Below are 11,500 nucleotides of genomic sequence, written 5' to 3'. Positions count from 1 at the left end.
GGGGCTCGATCCCAGGACCCTGGGATCATGACCTGAGCCAAAGGCAGCCGCTTAACCGACTGAGCCACCCAGGCGCCCCCATAAATAAATCTTTTAAAAAGTAGCTGAATAATCAAATCAGTACTGAGACTTTATTACAAAATAGAAAAAAAATAACAAATATAAAAGTAACTCAGTGCCATTAAAATATGCACAACTATCTGTGAATGTTGCAAATAGGTTTTATGGCTTTATCAAGCAATAAAAATGCACACTCAAGAAAAATACGGATGCAATTTTTGTCTATTGATTTTATTCCATTTGCTTTAAGTCAAATATATTTTTACCAGTAACTCCATACTATTTATTTGACACCTTTTACATGCATAACTGCAGTTCACATATCTGGAAAGATTCGCTTTCTGAAAGATAACTTGGAATTGGAAAGAGTGAACAACTGTGTTATGAGTAGCCTAAGTTGTTGTCATAAAATTCTTGTACTGAAGATTGTGTATGTTTTTTCTTGGGAGCTTCTCAGAATCATTTAGTCTTATTTCAAAACAGTGGTTGTTTTTTTTTTCCTCAGCCCAGCAAGTGTGGAGTGGGAGTAAAGAGACGCTAGGGGTGGGCAGCAAGAAGAAAATTAGCAGTTTTAGGTGGAGAATGAGAGAGGAAATGATCTGTAAGACACAAACACAACTTAACATTTTTCTTTCATGCTGTGTATAGACCATTAGTATAGGAGTAAATGGCTCTGTCCCCCTTAGTAACTCAAGAGGGCGTCCCTGTGTTGTAACACCATATACCAGAATTAATAACTACATCTGATGCATCGGAAAAGAAAGGGCAGAATGACTTGTTCTATTTTTTAAATCAGAGAAATGTATATGTCTTAGAAAGATTTCCTTACAAAATAGCTTAAATTGTTTAGAAGTTCCAGAAATTGACGTATGAGAAATGGCTCTTTGCAGACACTTAAAAATGACTTATGGCTGTCCTAGGATGCGCAGAGATGGGTAGTGTGATACAGAGTTTGTGTGATAGTTTGTAGAGGATGACCATCAAAAGAGAGATAATAAAAATAAAGAAGGCACAGAGGTGCCTGGGTGGTTCCATCGGTGAAGCGTCTGACTTCAGCTCGGGTCATGATCTCGAGGTTCTGGGATCGAGCCCTGAGTCAGGCTCCCTGCACGGTGGGAAGTCGGCTTCTCCCTCTCCCTCTCCGTCTCCGTCTGCCCCTCCCAACTTGTGCATGCTCTCGCTCTTTAATAAATAAATAAATAAATAAAATCTTTAAATAAAAGTAAAATAAAGAAGGCACAGCCTCTATACTTGGGATAGCAGAGTAGTATAGAATGCATCTGTAGTTGGTCATCTGGTAAAACTGAGGAGCTAGAACAGGCTAGGGAGGAGGGTCGTTGGCAATGATGGAGGTGGAGTGGGTGGCCCAATAGGATTGTGGTGGGATGATGATTGTCATTTGTGTCCTTGGCCATTTTCCAATTATCTACTGGCCTACTTTATTAGATTATAAAAAGATCCGTAGGGACACTTAAAAAATTTTTTTTAAGATTTATTTGTTTATTTGAGAGAGAGAGAGAGAGAGAGAGAGAGAGCGCGAGGGCGAGCACACAGAGGGAGAGCGAGAAGCAGACTCCCAGCTAAGTGGGGAGCCCGGTACGGGGCTCCATCCCAGGACCCTGGGATCATGACCTGAGCCGAAGGCAGACGCCTAACCGACTGAGCCACCCAGGCGCCCCTGGATACTGTCTCTTATTTTTTATTTTTTTTTAAAGATTTTATTTATTTGAGAGAGAATGAGAGAGAGAGAGAGAGCACATAAGAGGGGGGAGGGTCAGAGGGAGAAGCAGACTCCCTGCTGAGCAGGGAGCCCGATGCAGGATTCGATTCTGGGACTCCAGGATCATGACCTGAGCCGAAGGCAGTCGCTTAACCAACTGAGCCACCCAGGCGGCCTGGATACTGTCTTTTAAATATAAGCTTGTTTTGGTCACACATCAGTAAAAAAAGAAAGACACAAATACAACAGGAAAAAAAGATATGGAAAAGCAGTTCCAAGAAAGAGCATACAAAATATGCCAATAAGCATATGAGAAGATGCTTAATGCCGCTAGTATTAAAAGAAATGGATATTAAAATCAGATTTTTTGGGGCGCCTGGGTGGCTCAGTCGTTAAGTGTCTGCCTTCGGCTCAGGTCGTGATCCCAGGGTCCTGGGATCGAGCCCCGCATCGGGCTCCCTGCTCCGCGGGAAGCCTGCTTCTCCCTCTCCCACTCCCCCTGCTTGTGTTCCCTCTCTCGCTGTGTCTCTCTCTGTCAAATAAATAAAATCTTTAAAAAAATAAAATAAAATAAAATAAAATCAGATTTTTTTTGCACTTTATATTGACAAAAATTAAAAGGATAGTTGATATCCAATGTTGGCAAGGTTTGGAGAAATGGGACTTTCTCCATTGCTGGTAAAATCTTTAGACTGCTTCTGGAGGGCAGTTTGTATTATCTGTCAAAATGTAATATGCTCATGTCCTTTGACTCAGCCATTATAGTTTTGCAATCTGTTCTATAGAAATACTTACACAGGCTCTCAAAGGTATATTTACTCGGATGTTTTAAAAGTATTTATTTAGACGCGTTCTTGGTAATAGAAAAAAAATAAAAGCCACCTACATCTTAATCAATACGAGAGTAGTTAAATTATGATACATCCATACAATGGAATCCTGTGCAGCCACTAAAAAGAATGAGGTGGGGTTAAATGGGGTGACAGCAAAATTCCTAGGACTAGAGTGTAAAAAAATGCAGAACAGTTCATTCAGTGTAATCTTCTTAATGAACAAATAAAAAACATCAAACTGTACCAGAGTAAATGTGTTATATATGTATGTAAATGCCTAGAAATAGGTGAGAGAGTCCCCATCAAGTCAGTGACTGTGTTTGGGAGGGACAGTGGGTCGGGAAATGGTAGGTCAGTATAGGTGGACTTTCATTTCTTATTCTAAATATAGTTGAACATCATTTACTCAGAATATCCATTATCTGACCTATTCAGGATGAGTAGTATTTCTGGAATTCAAACACCTAAATTATAAAAAAAAATAAGTAATAAAAAATAAATACGATAAATGAAAAAATATTAAGCACTTGTTACCATAAATAAAATGAATTCATTTTACTAATTAACTTCTGCATACAAAATCAGAATTTTCAAATATATATACGCATTTATTTTTTAATTTTTAAAAAAATTTTATTTAGTGTGAGCAGTGGGGGAGGGGCAAAGGGAGAGGGAGAAAGAATCTCAACCGGACTCCCCACTGAGCACTGAGCCCGACATGGGGCTCAGTCCCATGATCTTGAGATCATGAGCCTGATCAAGAGTCAGATGCTTAACTGACTGAGCCACCCAGGCACCCCCACATTTCTTTTAAAAAGACAGAGAAAACTGGGGCACTGGGCTGCTCAGTCAGTTAAGCAGCTAACTTCCACTCGGGTCATGATCTCAGGGTCTGGGGATAGAGCCTCGTGTCAGGCTCCCCATTCAGTGGGAGTCTGCTTCTCCCTTTCCCTCTGCATACACGCCCCGACCCCATGCTGTCTCTCTCAAATAAATAAAATCTTAAAAAAAGAGAGAAAAGAGAAAAGTATCTGGCAATGACAAAAATTAAAATAGGAAATTTTAATTTGTCAGGAGATCACTGTTGATCTGCTGTGTATAGAAACCTCAGTGATGCAGGGGTGCCTGGATGGCTCAGTTGGTGAAGCCTCGGTCTCTTGATTTAAGCTCAGGTCATGATCTTGGGATTGTGAGATGAAGCCCTGCCTCAGGCTCCGCACTGAGAGTGGAGTCCTGCTTGGGATTCTTTCCCTCCCTCTGCCCCTCCCCTGCCGCACACACGCATGGGCGCTCTCTCTCTCTCTCTCTCAAATAAAGTGTAAAAAAAAAGAGACCTGAGTGATGCGGAAGTTGCTTTACGGTTGAGGAGGACGGTAGATGAACTGTTTTGGAAAGGTCTACCAGGGTCAGTTGCTTGCCTGTGCTATGCCCCTCTCTTTCACATTTTCTAGGACCTTTCCATCTGTAGTAAATGACCTTTGTTCCTTAAAATGTACACATTAGAAAAAGGCCTCTGCTGGAGTATCGTTGGTTCATCAAGTTACAATTCAGCTCACCCTGCAGGATTTGCATGAGTTGGGCTGCTGTGATATCACCACTTGGTTACTGTCCTGGGTGGCTCACACCATCCCTGGGGGCCACTGCACAGTAGCAAGTGTTTCTGTTAGTTCAGTAGGGTTATATACTGGATTCCAAGAAACATCTTTTTCAGTGCAAAGGAAAGTTTATCAGTATCAGTAAGGTGTTGATGACACATGCTTAGGGGATGCTTATCATCTGATGGTATGTAAATAATCTTACAAACTACGTGCCTTCTTTCATAATAATTCTTTACCCTTTCTCTTTTTCTGATGATTTCTAGGAATTTACTTCACAAAAGATGCCATCCATTCCCATAAAAATTGCCAGGGTGATACCAAAAACATCGTTATGTTTGTAGCTCGAGTCCTGGTTGGAAATTTTACGCAAGGAGAGATGGGAAGCACCAGCCCTCCCCCACCACCATATGACAGCTATGTGGATATAAGGTTGAATCCCTCCGTTTTTGTCATCTTCGAGAAAAATCAGATTTACCCAGAATATGTGATTGAATATACTGAACTAGACAAACCCTGCGTGATCAGTTAGGAGTGATGAATACAGAGTCATAAAGGAGGCCATCACCCTTCTCTTCACTTACTGAGCCAGATTGCCCCAGATAATACATTTTTACATTTCTCATCTAGTTATCAAATGCCTTAGATCAGTGGTTCCCAAACTTTGCTACACATCTGAATCGTCTGGGAAGCTTTTTAACAAGTCCAATGTTCAGATCGCACCCCGTGCCAACTAAATCACTGTTTCTGGTGTGAGAGCTGGGCAGTGGTACTTTTTTTAAATCCCAAGGATTCAAATGTGTCATGGAGTTTGGGAACCACTGTCTTAGATATAACTGAGAAAGACGGATTTCTAAAACATCTGTAACTGCCAACAAGTTTCTCGCCCAGCTACTCTTCGTTTACTGTATGACATGGTTAAATCTTGGTTAAATTGAAAGAAAATTAATTTGGGCAATTTGAGAGAAATCTAAAAATGCCTATGGAAGTAAGGACATAAGACCGTACCGCCTTGGATAGAAGATTATGGAAGGTTGTGGGGGGCGGTTAGGAAATGCGGTGGCGGTGGGGAGGAGAGAAAAGGTAATTTAAATGCCATTACAGATGTAACTGTACCGTACCTTCGTGGTAAAACTGAGTTGGGGCACACATTTCTTTATATCTAACGTTTATTTAGGGGACCCCATCCAGGCTCGTTCTCTGGAATGCAATGAAAAGAGCCACAAACTGGGGCTCAGAGAGAAGCAGCCAACTGGAGTTAACTGCCCATTTGGGTTCTTTATATAATTATGGCAGAGTAGACATTTATATTCCTATATATGATTATAGAGAAGGTTTCCAGGTTGGACTTTCAGGAAGTGTCTGTATTGTGGGGGGTCTGAGTTGTAGTAACCAGACTCACAGAAGCATGACTGATAAACCTGTGCTAGTGTAGTTGTTCGCTGTAACAGATGAGGATCACCGAGGAATTAGGAGCAAGGCCATCCCTACTGAAGGATAGGCCCCTTAAGGAGGCGAGATTTGTTTCTTGGTGAACACGGAACCAGAACAAAGAGAACAATGCCTCAAACAGGTCTTACACCTGCAAGGGGCTTCTTTTTTTTTTTTTTTCCTAAATATAACGGACTGTATGGAATTGAAGTACAATCAGCTTTTAAAGCAGATGAGGTTCCTGGACCAAGATTTCTTTCCTTATCACGAATCAGATTTTTCCTTCCAGTTTTAATTTTCAGCATTCTGTACCATTCACCAGTTTCCTGTTATAACTCCTGCCAGCAGACATATTATAAAAGTTAATTAGCACTAGAGTTGATTTTATGTTAGTCAGATTGTAGATCAGTACAAACATCTCCACAACCCCTTCGTTTAAAGGACTCCACCAGTAACAAATGTATAGAGATTTTTTAGGGCAGGGTTATTTTCTGGTAGGCTTGTCACAAATAGTTACTCGCTTTTTTTTTTTTATGGTAGTATGTTTTGGAGCTTTCGTTTCCTGATCTTGGTTCTCACATTTTCAGAGATGCAGTTTGTCCAAATCTGATTGCCCATTAGGCATCTCTACTTGGACATTTCACAGACACCTCTAAAGCAACATGTCCCCAGTGGAATTCTCAATCTGCCTCCTTCAAACGAATTACCTTCTCCCCGAGTATTCTGTGTCCAGAAGTCATCCTTGACTTCTTGCTGTCCTTCTTCCAAGCTGTTCCCAAGTCTAGTTTTCCTTCTTAAATATTTCTTTGGCCCCTTCTGAGTTGTTCTTTACTTAGCAGTAAGAATGGTCATATTTTAACATTTTTTTTTATGTAATAATCTTTAAAAACACAAATCTGATCATGCCTTTAGAATAAAGGTCAAAATCATTATTATGGCCCTACATGATTTCTCCCTTCCCTACCCTCTATCATTTATTTTCTTCTACCCAAGCCACTCTGGCTTACTTTTAGTTCTTTGGTACACCTTTTCCCCTAGCTCAGTGGTTCTCAATGAGCATGCCTGCCTTTTTTTTTTTTTTTTTGGACAAATACATTGTAACATCTGCTTTATTATCCTTAAAGTGCAATCCAATAGTAATATACTCTACCTACACATGATTTCAGAAATAAATTTAAAATTAATTAAAATTAACATTAGCATAAAAGGAAAATAAAAGTTACATTACTTGGGCATGACTATATTAGAAGACTTAAGTAATCAGATGTTTACACCTACTTATAATGGGCAAATTTACAAGAAGGTAGATGATCAAAATTGCCTTTATACAAAGTATGGGAAAATGAAAAAGCAGGGATAGGAGTGGACCTTAGAATAAAAACTGGTGATGCATAACTTTTTTGAATATGATAGTACTTACAAGAGAAATATCGAAATAGCCTTAATTGAAATAAAGATACTATGCAAGAAAATCTACAGACTGTCGACATGGAGAAAATGAGGAAATATTCTATTTTTTGCAGACGAGCTGTAGGACATACAGGAATGTCTAGTGAGACATTCAAAATTCGTGTAGGGTGCAGAATAGTTTCTTATTGTGAGGAACTGTCCAGTATGTTGCAAGATGTTCGGCATACTTGGCTCTCATATACTAAGTGCCAATAGCACCCTCTCCTCCCCCCAGCTATAGGGCGACCATAAACCCTATCAGATCTACTCACCCTTTCCAAAGCAGTCACATTTTGTCACATCCCATTTGTTGGCCTGAGAGCACTCCGAGGTGATACAATCTACTTACATACAAGAATTTCTTTAAAAACCCATTTAACACCCCAACTCTGTTAAAATGGAAAAACAGAAAGAAAGAAATCTGTAATGAAACTAAAAGGATTTTCAGTATGTAAATGCTCAGGCATGACTGTGCTATCTATCCGACATCATGAAGTAGATATTTACTCCTACTTACAGTGAATAGGTTTGAATTTCAGAGTCGTTCCGAGGCTACTTCTGATAAAGAAGTACAGGAAAATGAAAGATGAGAGGTATGGGTGACTCGAGGATGAAAATCAATGTTAGAGTGAGTCATAACAGACCACATACCTTCTCTGTATGTGGTAAGGGAAAGAGTGCAACTGGTATAAGGATAACAGATTGTCTAAGAGGGAGGGGCACCTGGGTGGCTCAGTCGTTGGGCGTCTGCCTTTGGCTCAGGTCATGATCCCAGGGTCCCGGTATCGAGTCCCACGTCGGGCTCCCTGCTCCGCGGGAAGCCTGCTTCTCCCTCTCACACTCCCCCTGCTTGTGTTCCCTCTCTTGCTGTGTTTCTCTCTGTCAAACAAATAAATAAAATCTTAAAAAAAAAAAAAGATTGTCTAAGAGGGAAAAATGAATGATATTCTCTCCAGCGAGCTGTAGGTCCTACATAAATGTCCAGCAGGACATTAAAGAGGCGAATAGGGTACAGAATAATTCTTCGTTGTGTGGGCCTAACCCATCCACTGCAGGACATCCGTTCTCCCTGGCTGCCTCCACTCAGTGCCAGTAATAGTTCTCACCGATTATGAAGCCAACAACCCATCCACTTCCAAAGTACCACAGTGAGAACCACTGACTTAGTTAATGTCTAGCATCCTCAGATTCACTTACTTTTACCTCCATAAGGAGTCCTTCTATGGAGTAGATGAGATGCTTGCTTCCCCAAACCCCAGGTTGTTAAAAAACCGTGTGTCCTCCTTTGTTCATGTTTAGCATCTCTCCAACTTGTGGTTGTCTGCTTTCTGCATTAGAATGTAAGCTCCTCGAGGGCTGAGTCAACCCGTCTTGTTCACTGTACCATACCTGTTACTTCGCTGAGTGTTTGATACGTGGATACCTTGGACACATTGTGTTGAATAAAGTAAGCTCGGCTGTTTGCATTCCAGCCGTTGAGTTGTATTTCTTCTTCTTCAAGCATAATTTGAGACTATCCAATAAAGAGAAATATTAATTTTGCCCTGCTGTCTGAATCGACTGTATTTATTTCTAGATATCTCCAAAAAGGTAATCAGCGGCAGACACTAACTTATTCAGTGGGGGCTAGAGGATGTGTTTGCCCCTTCTGGCTTTTTCATTCCAGGACTTGATGACCAAAGAGCTTCAGTAAGAGGCAGGGTGGTGGTGATGGCATAGCCCACGGTTGGTCGGCACATCTTTTGTCTCAGGGCTTAAAGAAGGAGAGGCTGAAAGCTGTGAATATACCTTTTCTCCTTTGGTCCCAGGGGTGGGTACAGGGCCTGGCTGAAGCACAAAAGGTTAAAAATATCCTATCAGTCTCTCCTTCAAAAGCCCTTCTCCACTCATTCTTTTTGAATCACAAAGCTTTGGATGGAAAGAAAGAGGAAGAAAATCCCTAGAGGGCAGCATAAATTTGATTCAAGTGAAGGTAAAACCCATTGGATTTAAATCTCAATGTAAATAACGTACAGCCAATGCATTGCTCTCGAAGCACCCACGTTCAAATACACAAAAATGCTAGCAAACCAAGCGTGGGCAGATTTGATTTTTCCCCAACTAGTTATTTTTTGTTTGTTTATTGCTTTGTCATCAAAGGCTCCCCACTTTCCAGAAATGTTTGTTTGAGAAGATTCTATTTAAAGTCTTAATTTTTTGTTCTACGCTTGGGAAGAGTGGCCATTCGCTGGTTTCTGTGGTGGAAGGAGAGCTAGGGAGCAATGGTTTCAGAGTCCTACCTTGGCCACTGTAGAGATAGCTACTTTACTGCCCGTAAAGGGCAATGTATGCTTGGGGCTAAACGCGTAGTTAGAGCCACCGGGGCCATGTTGAAGGACGCAGCTGGGAAAGAGCAGGGGAGAACAGGTTCCATTTAGGTTATAAGTGGGATACTGATTGCAGGTCTTCGGAGTGACTTGTTCAAAAGAGATAAGCATGCCTGGAGCAGTCAGCAGTTTGTTTGAGAGCTAGCTTCAGAATCTGAGTTGGAGGACATCAGAACTCACAAGGAACTGCCTGAATCCTAAAAGCTCAGCTCCTAAAATACCACTCCAATCTCAGCCTTCTGTGTTTCTCTTTTCCATTCTCTTGTGGATCTTCTTGCCCTCTTCACCCATTCCCTGATGTCTCCCTGTGCCACCTGAAACTACATTCCCCTCTAGTCTGCTCTGGGGACTTTATTTTCCTCCCTTAACATGCTTCTCCATGAAGCTCATTTATTCCCATACTTTAGTTATCACACTTCTGATTCCAGAATCTGTACCTCTGCTGAGGGGTCAAATAACTTACCCAAAGTTTCGTGGCTAATGAGTAACAGAACCAGCATTCCGAACCCCTGGAGTCTAGCTCCAGAACCCACGTATTAACCACACTGATAGGCTTCCTCTCTAAGGGAGCGGTCCCCACTCCTTCCCTCTGACTTCCCCCCCTTCCCCCATTAACTCCTGCACATACTCCTGATCCCACCTCCACACCTCTCGGAGACTTGTAGCCTGCAGTTCTACCTCCCCACTCAAGTCCGCCATATTCCTTCAAACATTGACTGTGGACAGCCCACTCAACACTCCTGGCCTGAAGTCTCCTAACCTCTTTGTCTTCAACATCTTCACTTCCAGGCATCCACATCCATTGCCCTACTGCTGTGAGAATTGCTGTGGAACTGCTCTTTCTGAAATTGTAAACTAATATATATCCTTCCTCTGCTGAGCGCTTTAGCTCTCTTGCACTCACATTTCCTACATCTGCTTTCTCTACACACATGCAGCCCCTTCTGACCTTCACTTCCTCCCTTACCGACCCCCGAGCCCGTTCAGCACCTGACTGCTCTTTCAGTCAATACTTTCCATCATCCACAGCCTATGACCTGACATCCCATCTGTTTGGCAAACCTAGCAGAGGATTCATCAAAATCAGTCTCTATAAACAAGTACTTTCATTTTTGTTAATTTATTTTTTTTAACATTGAGTACTTTTAGAATTAGCAGAGCAGTTTGGATTAATACCACTAGGCATGCCTGGTATTCAGATCTGGCAAAGCCCTCTGCCCGCCCACCTGTCCTCTGTCCACATTCCCCCGTCTGCACAGGACAGCCGTGTTAAACCGCCACCAGCCTCCTCCCGTGATTCCCCACCCATTCTCCGTTAACAACACAAATGGCTATTGCATCTTTTCTACTTCATCTTAAGCCTACAAACTTGCCTTTTTATGTACTCATCCTTGCTTCTTTTTCTCTTGTCTAAATGGAAGAGGTATTTCTCCTGTCTGAGGTTTATTCTTCCACTGTCCCGTCTCTCCCACTGCCTTAAGAAAATCACCCACTGGGGCGCGTGGGTGGCTCAGTTGGTTAAGCAACTGCCTTCAGCTCAGGTCATGATCCTGGAGTCCCGGGATCGAGTCCCACATCGGGCTCCCTGCTCGGCGGGGAGTCTGCTTCTCCCTCTGACCCTCCCCCCTCTCATGTACTCTCTCTCTCTCTCTCATTCTCACTCTCTCAAAATAAATAATAAATAAATCTTTAAAAAAAAAAAAGAAAATCACCCACTGAATTATCATTCTTCTCAGCCAAATTTTCAACTTTGCCCTCTTACTGGCTCTGTTCACTTGGCATATAACTGTGCTTGTCTCTCCTACAATAAAACACCACTCTCAATCTTATGTCTTCCTCTAATCATTTTATCACTACCTTGCCTTTTCAAATAACTTATTTTGAAAAGCTGGACTTCCCCATTCTTGTTTTTCTCTTAGCCTACAGAAACCTGCCTTTTCTCATTATACCTCCGAAATAAACTTGCCTAGTTCATCAACACCCTTGTAGGGCCATTTCCTGCAGCATTTTATAACACTGACCATCTTCTTGAAACTTTCTCCTCTG

General features: G+C 41.8%; 1 protein-coding gene across 1 annotated transcript in view; it reads left to right on the top strand.

Annotated features, from left to right (window-relative positions):
- The window catches only part of ZC3HAV1 (zinc finger CCCH-type containing, antiviral 1), a 56,351-nt gene extending 47,721 nt beyond the window's left edge, over positions 1–8,630 (top strand). Inside the window, exon 14 of the mRNA XM_025854891.2 lies at positions 4,475–8,630. Within this exon, the coding sequence (XP_025710676.2) occupies positions 4,475–4,740 (266 nt within the window). The 3' untranslated portion in view covers positions 4,741–8,630. The remainder of the gene's footprint in view (positions 1–4,474) is intronic.
- The last annotated feature ends 2,870 nt before the right edge of the window (positions 8,631–11,500 follow it).

This window comes from Callorhinus ursinus, unplaced genomic scaffold (genome assembly GCF_003265705.2).
Source record: "Callorhinus ursinus isolate GAN/ISIS: 27379988/994484 unplaced genomic scaffold, GSC_fseal_2.0 scaffold12, whole genome shotgun sequence".
Lineage (NCBI taxonomy): Eukaryota > Metazoa > Chordata > Mammalia > Carnivora > Otariidae > Callorhinus > Callorhinus ursinus.
This window is presented reverse-complemented; position numbering and strand designations above follow the sequence as displayed.